The sequence below is a fragment of the Prunus mume genome, linkage group LG2 (genome assembly GCF_029339155.1).
Source record: "Prunus mume cultivar Tortuosa linkage group LG2, ASM2933915v1, whole genome shotgun sequence".
Lineage (NCBI taxonomy): Eukaryota > Viridiplantae > Streptophyta > Magnoliopsida > Rosales > Rosaceae > Prunus > Prunus mume.
In genome coordinates, this window is record NC_142699.1 from 36,316,174 (window position 1) to 36,333,029 (window position 16,856).

At 33.6% G+C, this 16,856-nt stretch overlaps 2 protein-coding genes across 2 annotated transcripts; one reads left to right on the forward strand and one right to left on the reverse strand.

Moving 5' to 3' along the window:
- Positions 1–272: 272 nt before the first annotated feature.
- On the reverse strand, positions 273–1,049 carry LOC103322937 (Thioredoxin superfamily protein). Its single transcript, XM_089047108.1, has one exon. It carries the CDS (start codon positions 853–855, stop codon positions 547–549), a length of 309 nt encoding a protein of 102 aa, XP_088903234.1. The 5' UTR covers positions 856–1,049; the 3' UTR covers positions 273–546.
- A 7,645-nt stretch (positions 1,050–8,694) lies between these two features.
- On the forward strand, positions 8,695–9,436 carry LOC103322936 (Glutaredoxin family protein). Its single transcript, XM_008224895.3, has one exon. It carries the CDS (start codon positions 8,891–8,893, stop codon positions 9,197–9,199), a length of 309 nt encoding a protein of 102 aa, XP_008223117.1. The 5' UTR covers positions 8,695–8,890; the 3' UTR covers positions 9,200–9,436.
- The last annotated feature ends 7,420 nt before the right edge of the window (positions 9,437–16,856 follow it).

Here is a 16,856-nt window from a genome sequence, read left to right on the forward strand (position 1 = left end):
TAAACAATGAGTGATTCTCATGATAATGATACGTTTAAGTATATTAAATTCCGATTTAAACAATGAGTGGTTCTGATGATAATGATACGTGTAAGATAGTGAAGATTTGTTAATCAAAATAAAGTGGATAATGAGTTGCACAATGCAGCTAAATATGCTAAATATGCATGCAGGCATTATCTCAACTAGCTAATGCTACTAATTTTATCTACTAATTCTCATATATATATATATATATATATATATATATATGAATAAAAACAGAGCAGCAATTCTCACCACAAAGTAAGATTTTATTATATCCAGATATAGCATTACAAAAAAGCTGGAGTACATAATAAGTAATCAAGTAATAACCTCTTATTACAAACTCTTACTGGCTCTATATGCTATATATGTTTATTATATATTATATCCGATACTCTCATACTTGTTTTATATATATATATATATATATATATATATCAAACCAGTCATGCATAACCAAGATTCTTAATAGCACCTGTTATATGCAAGTTATAATTAGGTTTAATGATCTGATCATCATCAAACCCACAAGGCTCCAACGCGTTTAAGCATCGGGATTAAGGAGCGCTGAAGATGAAGATTCATGACCTCATTGGCTCCACCCACAAAATCTCCCCCAATGAACACTGCAGGCACAGTAGGGTTGCAGCCAAGCCTGGAAAGAGCTTGCTCTATCTCTCTCCCTCTCTGCATCTCGTCAAGCTCGTACACTGCTGGGTTCACCCCAAAATCAGAAAACAGGGTCTTGATTGAATGGCACATGCAGCATGAGCTCTTGCTGAAGATCACAACTGGTCTCTCTGAAGCCATCTTGGTCACCACCTCCATTGCTAAGCTAGCTAGTAAAATGCAGCACAATGCCCAATTGATCAAAGGTTGACAAGTTTGGTGAGATGATTTTCAACTGGGATTTGAAGTGAAATGCGTGACAGAAATTTAGAGGAAATTATTAAGAAAAGGGTGAGGACTCAAGGAGAGCAATGTGAGCTTTGTGTGTGGTGAGTTTTTGGGTTGCGGTGGGAGTGTATATATAGGGACATGGTGGTGGGCGAGTCAAGTGGATTGGCATTGCTGGCTTTAGATATTTTGCTAGAAATTAAAAGGGGATTTTAATTTGATAGTGCACTGCTTGCCAAATCTTGCTTTGATCTTCACTCGACAGCGATCCAATTTGATCGAATCTTTTTGAATACGGAAATATAGAGACGTGTCCTTTGTACGGCTTCACATTCTTATCTTGTCTTTGATGTGCTTATTGCCTAAATATGCACATTGTTTGTATACTTGTATTCTTTTTCTTTTTCTTCTTTCACATTCTTATCTTGATTTGCTTCCTTTATACATTATTATTCCGTCATGCTTATATTTCCGGAGGGATTTTTCTATGCGACAGTAACACTTTATGGCGTGCGAAAATAATCCACCAAAATTTTCATTTCCAGGTTTATATATTCCTGTTTTGTTTTCCAGAGGAACCCGTTTCTGCACTCTGGTTTCTCTGCCCATAGAACTAGAGAAAGTAGAAAGGGCGATACGATAGTACTCGGAGAATACTTGGTGAGTTGATGATGAACAGCAGCTAGCTATGTGGCTCATTTTGCACACTTGTTTTTTTGATCTGCCATATCTATCATCGAGCATCTGCTGAGTTGGAGAAACTAGTTGGTTTTATCCATTTGGGACCTCCTTTTTGTATTTGGATTCGCATCCAATTCATGAAAACGAAACAGAAAGCCAAGTGAAAGAGAAACCACAATTGTGCATGAATTATACATAACATGAGAACATACACAACACACATCAAAGTTATAATGGATCAAGAAGCCTAATATATATATTTGTATATTTTTTTTATTGCAAAGATATCATCTATATGTCTCTATTAGCTTACCCAAAAATAATTATATTTATTAAAAAAAAGAAAAAAAAAGCTAGAGTAATTATTTAACTAATTTTTTTTGACCTAAAATATGGACTTTCTTATGAAATAATAATTACTAGTTCTAAATCAGTCCCTCTCACTTTCCATCGATGACAAGTCCCAAATCCAGAAAACCTGACGCCGTACGTACAATGATGCTCTGAGGTCCCCAACGTTATCCTGTGTATAGCCTTTTCCATGTCAAATTGATGTAGAGTAAATTGGCTGCCTTTTTATATTCTATATCTGGAAAAACGCCATGTATGAAATTTTCTGTGTCTATTTTCCATGAAATAATATCTACGACTGGACCGCCCACGCATATATAAATAAATATTTTCGAAAGGTCTAGAGAGAGACTATGATCAGTCATCTGTATAAGAATTAGTGATTTCCATCAAATGAAAAGCTCCTTCACTTTCTTTCCGCTTTCCGTCACCATTTCCAATTCGAATATTGGTCATGCAATTGATGGTAACGTCAAAGAATACCTACGTAATATATATATATATATATGGGAATACTAGCAACCTTCTCTTTAACCTTCTCTTTTGGACATGTTCTCCCTTCTCCTAATGACATGTGTCATTTTCTCTACACTTAAAACAATAACATTAATGCATTAGACAATATATCTTTTGTTCCCAAATTTACCCTTATTAAATGCATTGGACAAACTAGCTTTTGTTTCCACTTTGTTAAAAAAATTAAGAGAAAATTTTAACTTCTCCCACAAAATTAACGTTAGTTTTTTTTTTTAAAATAAAAAAAATCTGTTTACTCTTTTTTTGGTGAGTGAAGAGGAGATGGGTTTTTAGGTATGGAATCGAAGGAGGAGAGAGAATGAGAAGCACGATGCGCAGTGGAGTTTTGAATTGGAGAGAAATGGTGATGATTGGGTAAGGATGGGGGCGTTGTTTTGGCCAGGGAGGGGACTGGGTTTTGGGTGAGAGAGAGAGAGAGAGAGAGAGATGGTGTAATGGGTTTGGGTTTTATTTATTTATTTATTTTTTTATAATAGTTTCTTTTTATCTTTTAACTTTTTCATTCAATTAGAATGTTCATTAATTTTAAAAAATATTTATCTGTTTTTTTATTTCCATAAATTTTAACAGTTTTATTGAAAAACTTATTTTTGGAAAAAAGAAAAAAGTTTTGTTTTAGGGAAGTATAATTCGTTTTTATTTTCAAATATTTATTTGATTGAACTTTTAGTGTTTATTTTTAAAATTTGATTGTTTAACTTAAGTTGTAAATTGAAGGAAATATAAAGTTAATACATTTAATAAGGGTAAATTTGGGAACAAAAGATATATTGTCTAATGCATTAATGTCATTGTTTTAAGTGTAGAGAAAATGACACATGTCATTAGGAGAAGGGAGACGGTCCAAAAGAGAAAGTTAAAGAGAAGGTTGCTAGCATTCCCCATATATATATAGTCACTTCCGTCCAAATTTCCGTTAAGGGATCCCTCATAAAGGAAAAGTGAAAAGCTCTCACAAAAGGAGATGTGGAAACTACACAGAGACCCAAAGAGTCTCTGTAACTTATTCCGAATATAAAGAAACCATAAAAAGAATGATGGTGGAGATCCGACATTGAGACGCAGACACCTATGATAGTTGTAGGAAAATCACAACAAAACGAAGACAAATAGAGAAAACGTTTTATTTTTTAAAATGAAGGGAAAAGATAGGGAGGAAGAGAAGAGATTCTTCCTCCCCCTTCAAAGTGAAAATGGCTCTAGGAGGATTTTTGGGAGAGAGGGGGTTAGGGTTTGGGCTAGGTATATGTATGTATATACATACATACATATATGTATATAAATAGTATAAATATGTGTATTAGTTCTTTATGCTATATATCATATATATAAATATGTGATTTCAGGGCTTTAAGGAACAATGGCTCAATTGGGAGGCCAAGGGCCGGTTTGTAGCTAAGGTTCCTTGACAGTACATTACACTGCTCGCTCGCACTTATTAGGTAGAGCATGATGCATACATATACCAACCATCACCGTGCATGCATGGCTTCTTAGTTATCATGTCGTATGTATATATGCACGCATGACTTGCAATATATGAAACTTATTTGAAGACAAAACACCATGTTAAAAACATAATTGATGGGGTGATGAGTAGCATATGCTCTCGATATCTCATTAATTTCGATAGGTTATAGCATACACATCATAAACATCGCTCTACCATCATCACATATATGTACCATGCATGCATGGAACTATGAGAGAGAGAGAGAGAGAGAGAGAGAGAGAGAGAGTGGGGGATGAGGTCCATATATATGCGTGTGTGGGTGGCGTAATAAGTTGAGAAAAGAATGTCAACTTTAAGCACAAAAAAAAACTTATTAAAGATAAAGATGGTATGCGAGGACGGATCGTGGCATCACACAAGTTTGATTTTTATTGTTATTTTAGTACAAGTGGCACCACACAATTTGATTAGGTAGGTGTGTTTTGAGTTGGTGAGGTACATACAATCTCTGTACAGATTCTCTCTTGTCTTTATTCCATCTGAGAAAGAAAAAAAGGGAAGGGATGATTTGATTTAATTTATTTAATTTAATGCATGGCTGGTGATGAGACCCCCCATTTGCCTTTATTATGTTTTGCAATTGCATCATGCTTTTGCGGATATGAAACACACAGAATACTTCTCCGTCCAAAATCTCAAAGCAGAGAAAGAAAGAATCAAAATCTCACTCCAACTTTTATATATATATATATATATATATATCCAATACCTTTTTATTGAGGGATTCTTCAAATAATTTTATTTGAGGGACGCTTTTTAGGGTACTCTACAATTTTTTTTCCAATGATCCAAATTATCCATTTTTTAAGTCTTCATTCATATATTATCCTTACAAAAAAATTAGACAAATTGGAAACTGTTTCGACATCCAATTATATCATACAAAATCAATGAATACAGTACTTCAAGAATTTATTAAAATTTCAATAACTCAATTGAGTGGTCAAATGATATCGGATTCAAGTGATTTTTTTATAAAGATGATCTTTAAATGAGTATCTACAAAATAGACGATTTAGATTAGTAAAATACAATCCGGAGTGGGCCCTACAAAGAGTGTCCCTCAAATAAGCATATTTGAGGGATCCTTCAATAAAAGCTCTCTGTACGCATATATGTCATTTCTAATATCAAACAATATAATTATATGACCACTACTTGGCTAGCTTTGCTAAAAGGGATCATATATTAATCATCAAACCCTTAAATCAATTAATTATTCTGCAAATATATCTTGTATATTAAGATTGGAGGAGAGCATGATTCGTGATGTTCTTGTTGGTGCTGGCATCTTATAGCTAATTTGGTTGGATAGAAGAGGAGGAGGAGGAGGAGGGGGGGGGCTTAATTTGTCAATCCTCTCTATGATTCTTTCTATCAGCATTAAACACGTGCACAAGTTTAGTAATTTTTTATTTATCTCGATGATTTATCGGAACATTTCAAATTATGGAATAAGGGTGGAATATGGTTTTTGTTGGAGTCGAAATTTTCAGGTCCACAAATAAATAATGTTCAATTCATGTTGAGAAGCATAACGCCATTTTTTTGACGATCAAACTTGATTTGTAAAAATTCATTTTTAGAGTACTTATAGAAATCTTGTGACAATCAAACTTGATTTGTAAAAATTCTTTACAAGTTTGGATATATAGAGTTTTGAAGACTTCAGAAGTAAATACATATGTAAATACTGGTTTTAGTAAAGCCAGAAATCTTAGAGTCAATTGCGCGTCAGTTTTTACCAACTTCTCTTGAGGCAAAAGGAGATTTGCAGACTAACCAAGGTCAACCCTTGAGGGTTGTTGACCAGTCAAGTTATAGATAAGGGATAATGAGCATCTCCAACAGTAGTATCAAACCAAACTCTTCAAACTGAAGTTTGTTGATCAAGTGGCAATTTGAAAAGCTTTGTTTGCTATTTTAATAATTTATGCCCCAATCGACTCTTCAATTCAATTAATACAATGTTATGGGAAAAAAAATATATATATATGAAAAATATGAAAACATGTTAAAATTGTCTATGTATTTATTGTTTGAAAAGAAAAAATGCATGTTTTTAACATTTTCAAGATGTAGTTTTTTTTTTGGGAGTTTCACTAAAACACCCAAAATGAGGGTTGAAATTATAAAAAAACCCAAGCACTATTTAAACATATAAACACACCCAAAACCCATCATTACACACACTCAAAACCCATTTATAAACACACCCAAAAAGTTGACTTTGAGGTTGATTTTGGGTGTGTTTCTATGTTTAAATAGTGCTTGGATTTTTTTATAAATACATGTCTAGGATTGGGTTTATTTATAAATTTGTATTTTTTTTTCCAAAGTAAAATTAAATGATTTGAAGAGTCAATGTCAATTTACCAGTCATGAAGAGAGAGAAAGAGGTTATAGCCTTGATGACTGAGTTTGACAAGGCTGTTGGAGAAAGTTTTGATGATGTGGCTCACTTATTTTAGCATTCCAAAGCTGTTGAAGAGAGAAATTATAGAATGGTACTGCTTAAAGATTTAGAATCCACAATCATGAAGGCTAGCATCATAACCTAATAATTCCCATGATACTCATGAAATGAAATAGATTGAGGATCTAAAAGGAGGTGGGTCTATATTGAAGAATCATAGGCTTCAGACGGAGGCCAATCCAATAAGTGTTTGAGGAATTTGGCATATGGGTCAAGGGTAAATTTTAAGTAGGAGTATCACTAGTTTTAAAGATTTATAATATAATCCACAATCATGGGCTAGCCTAACCATGAACCATGAATGAATAAGGGCTTATAATCGTGGATCAGCCTATGGGTCAAGGGTTTGTGAGAACCCAAACTATTTATACATAATCTTCAAAAGTACATATTAGGTTAAAATTATATATGTTAAGCTTACACATAGTTTAAAAGTGTAAATGATGATTAAATTCAAAAAGGAAAATTGTCGCGCCCAGAAAATTGGGCACGTAATAATGCCATGCCTTATTGACAATGCAATGTTACAATGTTAAAACCATACATCATAATACTACACTCTCAATAGAGCGTAAGACATATGGTTAGAAAAACAAAATGTAGCAAATAAAATGTGGAAATGAAACATCTGAAAATTTATAAAATACTTTCTAAGCACCAGAAAATAAGCAGGCCTACTTATTTACCCTAGGGTCTCACAAAATTATGTGTTCAAGTTAAAATGTGATTAGTAGCAATGCGTCTCCAACTTACAAAATTATAGGTTTTACAAGAAGGGTATTTAAGAGCGACTCAATTTAACTTAACGTTTAGCTCGTTACGCTTTGTCAATTAGAAGAGCCTCAAGTTGCTTTGCAGGATGTGGTGGTTGAGGACTTGTGTCCTGTTCAAGTTCGTTCAATAAAATTTTCACATTGCTCTCCAAACCTAATGAAGAGACACTTTTTTTGGGTTTAATATAAGTGATAGTCTAAAGGTCAGTTTGGGAGATTGCTGTCACTTAAAAAAAAAAAGTTGCATCTGCTTTACTTTGAAAATAATTAGTTGTAAAGTAAAGCAGCTTCCATGTTTGGTAAACAATACTTTTAAAGCGGAGGTGGTGGTTGTGGCAATGGCGGTGGTAGTGGATGTGGTGGAGTTGTATGTGGATGTGGATGTGGTGTCATTTTTAAAAATTAATGATGGTTTTAGGAATTAAAAAAAATTCATTAAAATCTCATATGCTTCTTTTGAAAGGCCACTTACTTTTAAAATAATTAGAATATTTTAGTTTTGCCAAACACCTTAAACAACTTTAAAGTGAGGCATGTTTTTGGCCAAAAAAGCAATCCCAAACGGAGCCTAAACCAAATGGTCTACAAGTTAATATCATTTTTCACTTGATTAGACCCTTTGACAAGAGACACCATATTTTTAGGCAATGTGATGTAGTGATTTATGTGTTAGTTAAACATCAATCATAATAGATGATGGAATAAATACACATCAACTTGCGTCTTAAAATTTTTGCATTTTTTGTTACAAAGAAATTCTTGTTCAGTGAACGGAGACAGACAACAGAGAGAAGTGGCAAGCTCTCATCCATCTCTCTCACTACTTTTTAAGTTCTCTCTTGAATTGGGATTTGATATTCTATATATGCAAACATCATCTCATCTCATCTAGAGATTTCCCAACTTTTACGAAGGATGAATTGTACAAAAATGCTCAAAAAGCCATGCGTGCATCACAGCATCACCGTCTTTGTGTGATGCAACTATTCGTGCAAGTCTTCATCCAACACTTACAATATCCTCCTCCTCCCACGTTATCCATCACCAGTTATATCCAAAGTTGACATTCGCCGTCATGCACATACAGTTCCCCTCTCAAAATTGTAACAAGGGTATTTACGTCCATAAAAAAGCCAAAGCCCCATATGTTTTTTTGATTATTATTATTTTATTATTATTTTGATCTCTCTTATTAAACCCACTTTCGGCCACGTTTGGCTTATCTTTATGGTATCTTAGATTCTTGGCACAACTGGAGGTAAATGAGCTAGTGTAGTACGCCACACAAGTTCCTTTCATGTCAAGGGTAGTTTGGGCATCAATCCAAATATCTAAACGAACCTCCCCTTTTCTCCTTTCGATTAAAAAAAAATGCATATAATATATTATGTCATCTCTAGAGCTTTCTCTCATACGGCTTACCCTATATATACATGCTTACAAGAGATCCAATTCCATCAACACCAAACCAATACACTTCTACTAGATCTACATTTGCTCCATTTTCCACAATTTTCCCATATAATTTTCTTGGCTTCCAAACAAAAACCGCATTTGAACCATTAGACCTAAATCCCATCTCAGCCATCCTTAACAACTGCATTTCACTTTTTGGGTACATTTTATTTTCTTCAAATGGATCGCGTAGCAAAGTTGGCGTCACAAAAGGCAGTGGTGATTTTCAGCAAGAGCTCATGCTGCATGTCCCATGCAATCAAGAGACTGTTCTATGAACAAGGGGTGAGCCCTGCAATCTATGAGCTCGATGAAGAATCAAGAGGGAAGGAGATGGAGTGGGCTTTGGTGAGGCTAGGGTGCCAGCCCTCAGTGCCAGCTGTCTTCATCGGAGGCAAATTCGTCGGCTCGGCCAACGCAGTCATGACCCTTCATCTCAATGGCTCTCTAAAGAAGTTGCTAAAAGATGCTGGGGCATTATGGCTTTAGAAACCCTAAATGGAGCATATTATGCAGTAATCTTTGTGTGTCCCAAATAATTAAGGGTAACTCGTCACTTATATTTTCCTTTTATCTTTCTCTTACATCCAGCGGCTTAAACTACATTTTGTATGGAAAATTATATATAGAGAGTATACTAATTTCAGTTGTGGTTACAACTTGTATAACTACATTACTTTCTCAAGTGCAGTACTATTAAATAGAGAGCTATATATTGTATGATTAGTTATCTACTCATTTCCGTTTTCAAGTTTTAAGTATCTCACTAACTAGTTCTCAGTTTTCAAGTTATAAGTACCCTTTAAAGAGGTATATAACTATTAAATGTTAACAATTTTATGCTTTTGAAGTTGTTGATTAATTATTGATGACAGAATATAGTGCTAAGACGTGACGAGGGTTTCCTAAGACCGATATTAAAATCTTCGTAAAAATTTTGTGTGCACTGATTATATGCAGCATTTCTCTCACAACATGAACACATACAAGTAACGATAGATCTTGAAAGAAACTTATCATACAAAAATGCTTCAAATTGATACTCAAGTAGTGATCTTTAATTAATTAACTTAGAAAAGTAGTAAATGGAAAACAAAACAAAAAAAAGATGATTAGCAGGACCACACTATATATAAAGCTAGGATGCTTTCTAAGTAAATTTAACAAAAACATACGCAAGTGCCATATAAAAAGGATTAATCGAATGAGATAGAGCTGAAGATTCTGAGTTGCTTAAATTTGCATCACGTACCCTTTGGAATAAACTCTGAAATTCTGCAACAAATATTACGTGGTGACAATATACACACAAAAAAGGATCGAATTTTGCAATGTCTTTTCAACGAAATGGATATATTCTTTGATGGCTAAATTAGCTAAATTAGAAATTGGATCAAATTTATTGGAGCTATATATATACATATTCTAGTTAGTGTTGTTCCATCACGCATGGCCTTTCGATTCTGGTGTCGTTGGTTGATCCGGACAGCCTCAAAGTTTAAATAAATAAAAACACACCTGCATGCCATGCCATCAAAATATTATTCCAATCATCATCATCATCATTTGGTATTCTTATGGTGTGTTAGAGTAGAATCTATGATTAAGTTAAAGATAGATAATATAGAAGTAAGAAATGAAGGCCCGTTTGACAACTATTTCAATTTTAGTTTTTATTTTTTATTTTTTGTGCTTAAGTATAGAGGAGAAAGAGGGAGAATGGAAGTGAGAATGAAAGTGGAGAAAGGATTGAGAGGGAAGATGAGAGGAGAGGATGGGAGAGGGAAGAGTAACAAAAGTGAAAACAGAAACTTAAATATGAAATCTATTTGAAATTATTTTATGATGTAGAACATATGGCGGAAGCAACTATAGAGGAGTTAGAGCGATGCGAGCAAGGAAAAATCGGGTAAACTGCATATTTGGACTCTAATCTCATAATCGGGCCCATGGACTGGTCAATTCGAAGAGAACGGCATCACGAGTAAAATTCGTTGCTTTGCCATGATGTATGGACTTTTTTGGGCATCTGCTCGAAATCCAATTTTGAAATTTTTACAGTTTGTGGAAACTTTGTTATTTTCCTATTTTAATTCCTTTGTTATTCCTAGAGTTTCTAGGAGTATTTAAACCTATTTTACCCGTGGTTATGGTTATATTTTGTTATTACAATTTTATCAATAGATCTTGAGGTCCCCTCATATCTTCCTAGACTATGTAGCACGGATACTCCATCAGGCCGATGTATTTGGGTGTCGGACACAACTTAGACACGGGTCAACGGTCAAGACACATGTTGGACATGGTCAACTGAAGTCAAAACACAGCATGGACTATTTTGAAAATTACAAAACAAAAATTGGGGCCAAAACATAATTATTGAAAACTATGTGTACATATTTAAAATAGTATTAAAAAGTGGGCTACAAATGTCAACAATATTTTTTTTAGATATGTTTTTTTTTCTTTGTTCCTTCATAGCAGAGCTGATATTTTTGGTTGACTAAGGATATTGATAGCAAGTCGTGAGAGAAGCATCTTTTTGAGTGGGTAATTCATTCACTTTGTTTTTATTTTTTATTTTTATGCAAACTAGATTCTTATTTTATGAAGTGGGATATCGTTTTTCTTATTTTGAAGATGATAGATCATATACGAAAAATGTGTGAAATTTGGTTTATGATGAATCATGAATATGTGAATAAATATGTGTATCATTCTTTATTTTGTTTAGGAGGAAAAGATGAGTAATGCTAAGTTAACTCAAATGAGTATGAATTTGTTTTATGGTATTATGACATTGAAGTATTAAGTATGATTTTTTTTTTTCAAATATATATATATATATATATATATAAGTATACACTATTATAATTTTATTAGGATTTATTATTATTTTAGTTGTCTTGTTCTAGTCGTGTCCATGTGTTTTAGTTTGTTGAGATTTTTCGTATTGTTGTGTCGCGTTTCCCTTGTCCTCGTGTTCATGTCCATGTCCATATCATTTTTGTTACTTCTCCTTCCCATCCTCCCCTCTCATCCTCTCTCAATCTCATCCTCACTCTCATTCTCACTCTCATTTTCCTCTATACTACTAAAAACTAAAATTGAAATGGTTATCAAACGAGCCCGAAAATTATAACAATTTTAAAACAAAGATATCATTTGTGATTAGAAATTTGGAGCTATGATACTATGTTAAATATATACATATAAACTATTAAAGAATGAGCTAGGATTGTCATATTTAATTGTTGTACTTAATAGTCGCCTGGAGCTAGGGCATGACACATTTGCTGAAGTATCCAAATTATTGTACGAGCAGCATATATATATGCTCCCAATCCCAAAACTCCTTCACAATTTTGTGTATATTTCAATTATGGAGCTAGGGCTCATTTGGAGCTACTTCTCTAGGAAGCAATTTTGCTCATAAGCGCTTTTGTTGTAAAGTATTGAAATTTTCATAAGAAATTCAAGTACTTCTTGGAAAAGCACTTGGGAGTGCTTTCTGAAAAGTACATAATAGGTGCTTCTCCAGAATGCGTTTCTATGATTTATAAGCACTTTTAATTTTTTTTTGTCAAATTCTGTTAGAAGTGCTTTTGGTTATCAAAAAACGCTTTTACTCCTCCCATAAGCACTTCCAAGCGGAGCTAGCTTTCATTTCTTGGAGGCCCAATAATATAGATTTATTATTTTTTTAAGGGCCGTCAACAAAGATTTTTCAATATTTTGCAACAATTACATAAATTTAATACACATTTGACATGAAATGTTAGAATTTTCGGAGGGGGGCACGACCTCAGACCGAAGTGTGGCTCCCCCGTGCTTAGTGCTTAGTGTTGTGGTGTATTTATTATGATCATGATCCTCGTAATTTTCATCACTTTCTTAATTTGTTGTCCAAACTCCAGCATGATCGATCTCATCAACCTATTATGTATTATAATCTATTTGATTTAGGGCAAAACTGGATGTAATGCACAGATGATATATACTTCTGATGTTTTAGGTTTATTGATGCTGTAATGAAGATTCATTTGACCACAAACTTGGACGGGGAGGAGGGGAAATGACCTAATTAAGCACAAATAAGTGGCTCAATAATTCAATTCAACCATCAAATGCTAATATGAACTTCTAAGGCTGCAATTAGATGTTTTGCCTACAAAACCACTCAGCCAACCTGAAATTCCAACCTGGGAAAAAAAGATACTTCACCTTTATTATATATGCGGCACTTTGTAGCTCCATTTTGGAAAAGCTAGCTAGATAGGCAATATATTCACCTTGTCTATATTGTGTGTTCGAATTGATTCCACGTTATCTTATAATATGCCAAAAATTAAAAATCACCGAGCATGAAAACAAAAGTACATATAGCAATTAATGGGCTCACCGTCAGCATTTTATGTCAACAAGGTCTAGTCTAATGAAAATAGACCTTAATTTACATACTAAAGATCTCAGGTTCAAACTCCTATGGTATATTAGTTGTGTGTGTGAAGAAACTCCCCATCTTCTATGGTTTAGACTATCATTTGTACCAAAATAAAAATGTTGTGCTTGCAAAACCCAACGATAGTATATAATGTTAAAACTTGTGGCAACTTTTTCAAAAAGAGGCTTGGGCTTACGATAAGGTTCGGGTTCAATATGAGCCCCACAATATATTCAAGAGCTACATCATTGGGCTTTTCCCTCAAGACTTAGTCAATGACAACTAAAGTTCTAATTATGTATATGTAGCTATATAGCTTTATGTTTTTTTTTTCTTTATTCAATGGAAGGGAATGAACTTTTGACCTAGTTTAATCCAGTTAAGATCTTTATAGTCAGAGGAAGTTGAGTTTGGACTGCCCGTTTAAGGAAAAGTTTACTCGTTTAAGTAAAAATTTACTTATTTAAGTTGACAATGAATAACATAACATGTTAGATTATTTGACAAAAAAATATTCTTATATTGTTGTAACTTGTATATAAAGAATCCGTATGAAATTAAAGATGATGTAGGATGTTTTCATTGGTGGCATTGGTTGCTTCGTCCCTAATTCAATGTTAGCTTTATTCAGCGAAAAAAGCTAGAAGGGAAAGGAAAGCTAGCAACCCAACGATCATATTAGGCAGATTCCACCAGACAAAACTTATCTTGCTTTTCATGTCATCCATCTGAAGTTCAATGCATATTCAAGAACTTAAAAAAGGTACTTGATATCATGTAAAAGAAAGTAAAAGATGATTAGAAGGGCCATTAAGATCAATTCTTCATGTGGGCAGGCCAGTGTTAATTTGAAAAGACATACATTCCCAACTTTGAGTGATTCAAAAGCTTTTACCAATCTACTATTAATAATAGATTAGCTGATTTAATCATGCATTAAACCACACACCAGCAAAGACATATGGTAGCTTAATTATGTAGCCAAATAAAAATAAATAAAAATTCTCCTTTGCGCAATTGTACAAATATATTAGTGAAGATTCCAATATATCACATCTTCTTTTCCAGTCACTTAGTATAGATTTTCCCAAGGCTAACAAATTAAATTAATTGGGCATTAACCATCTAAAGCTATGCATAATGCCTTGATATTCATTCATATAGATGACGGGGAAACCTATATAAGTGTGCTGGCTTTTTATTGTCATTGTGCTACACATTTTTATCCTCCAATTAAAGGGATTTTTTTTTTCCTTCACATAGAATTAGTATTGGCTTTTGTTTTGTTTTGTTTTTCCTTTCTTTTTTTCACATGGATGTCTTAGATGCTTAGGGAGTGGAGAATGATTAGGTATGCGAGGTAAATAATTTAACGCATATATTATGGTTAGGGATGAGTACAATTTCTGACCATAGATGCATGTGAAACCAACAACACATTAATGGATCAAATTTGTGTCCGTAAACAATTGAGGGTAGCAAAATTCAAATATTTTAATAGTAAGAAGCCTAGAAAGCCCTAGATTGGTAGGTGCTATTTATGTTGAAGCAATCGTGTAATGTTTTTGACATTGGCACTTTGATTGTGTAAGTTGGGTGGTCAACTGAGGTTATTGGTTATTACTGGACATGATCACATGCAATGTGGTGCGTCCCTGCGAAGTCTGCAGGAGCCAAAAGCCTCACAGCCGTAGGAAGTGCCCAATAGACTCAGCTTTTAGCTAACATTATGCCTATGGCTATGGATATGGGGTGCATCTTGGGTTGGGTTTGGTTGGTTTGGGTGGGATATAATCATCTTAAGTTGAAGTTTCAAGTGGAGCGCATATTCTAGAAATGTGCCCATTCTCTCGTGGCTCATGGGCATTGCTAAAAGCTCAAAATTGAGCTAGTGCTTTAGCCCAATTGTTTTAGGTTAAATTATATAATTAATGCTAACGAGTTCTAATCCAGTGGAAAATGGTCTTGACTTAAAGACCAATGGTCTCAAGTTCGAACCCTCCCATAGCACCTTCGTAATATGTGTATAAGAAATCTCCTTCCCTCTTATAGTTTAGATTATCGCTTGTATTAATATATATATATATATATATTAATATGCATTTCTTCATGTGCAATTTATATCCTATGTTAATATATAAAAAGAGATGCAAGATGCTTGTAGCTCAAGTAGTTAAGAACACTTATCTTTGCATTCGAGGTCTTAGGTTCAATTTCCTCTTCTTCCATTATCACTTTGTGTGTGTGTGTGTGTATATATATATATCAGTAATATTAGAGGAACCAATTTTTATACCAACTGATATGGCATACATATGACATGGTTGATGATCTTAGAACTCCAAACCTGAGACTCAGATCTGGTTTTCCTACGTACTAGTTTCATTATGTCTATTCAGTTTTCTTATTATGAAGTTTATTTGGGTTGGTGAGTCTGTATTATTGCTCTTTCTTCTTTGCACTCCAAAAGATACAGAGAAGATATGTCATGGCTCGAGACATCATAAAAAAAAATTAAGGAAAAAAACTAATGTTATGGATTACATAGATGAGTATATCCCTTACATCGGATTTTTTATCATTTATTTTTATGTAAGGTTAAATCTGACGGTGTTCAAAAAAATGGAGTTTGTTTTTCCTGAATTTTTCTGCAAAAGTTGTGCGATTATGGTGACAGTACTACGAAGGAGGTTATGGAGGAGCTATAGAGTGGCAATGGAGGGTGTTCTTAGGTGTGGCTGCGTTCAATGGATGAAAGATGTCTATTGAAGATACAAACATATAAAAGTTATATAAATTAACCAAATAAAATAAGATAAACAAAATGAAGGATGTAGCACATGACTTGGATTGTCATGTCATACGCTAAGTCAGTTGGTAACAAAAAGTTGGTATAAGAGTTGATGTCCGTAGCATTACCGGTATATATACAAAAATTCTCTATATAGACATTTGGACATTATTATCATGTGAACGCTATATATTTTGTACTATCCTCCCGCTTTCTTGCTTATTTACAATAGTATATGCTGGATAATAACGTGCATACATCCAAATAAAAGAATAACTATATATATAAGAAATGAGAAGATAATGACTTTTTTTATATGAAAAGATAATGACTTTTTAGAGTGTTAATAACGACTCCCTTTAATTTAATACAAATGACATGTATTTATAAAAAAACCCAAGTTGAAACACACTCAAAATCAACCCCAAAGTCAACTTTTTTGGTGTATTTATAAATGTGTTTTGAGTGTGTGTAATGAATATGTTTAAATAGTGCATAATTTCAACCCCCATTTTGGGTGTTTTAGTGAAACTCCCTTAATTTAAATGGTAAAAAGTTGAAATTTTTTCAGCCCTTAGACCAAGTCTCTCCTTTTCTTTTTACTGCAATTTGAATTCATTAACACCCCTATTAGTGAAGTGTGAACTCATACTTTACCTTCTCTTGACAAGGTTTTCTTTTTAATATTAATTTTTAGTCAGAGGAATTGGGTTTGTGGTAGGGATGTTAGGCAGTAGTTGTTGGTTTATTTGACTAGAAAATATATAAATAAAAAATAACATAAAATAACAAGCAACTTGTACAATCCTATTGGGCCTTTTCAATTCACAGCACACTCTAGAGACTTTCCATTGGGCTTGGGTTCACCTCCACAACAACAAAAATATTTCATTTTTTATAATTTTTTTTTG

Coding starts and splice junctions, on each gene's coding strand:
- LOC103322936 (XM_008224895.3), top strand. CDS start 8,891: ATGGATCGCGTAGCAAAGTTGGCGTCACAAAAGGCAGTGGTGATTTTC.
- LOC103322937 (XM_089047108.1), bottom strand. CDS start 855: ATGGAGGTGGTGACCAAGATGGCTTCAGAGAGACCAGTTGTGATCTTC.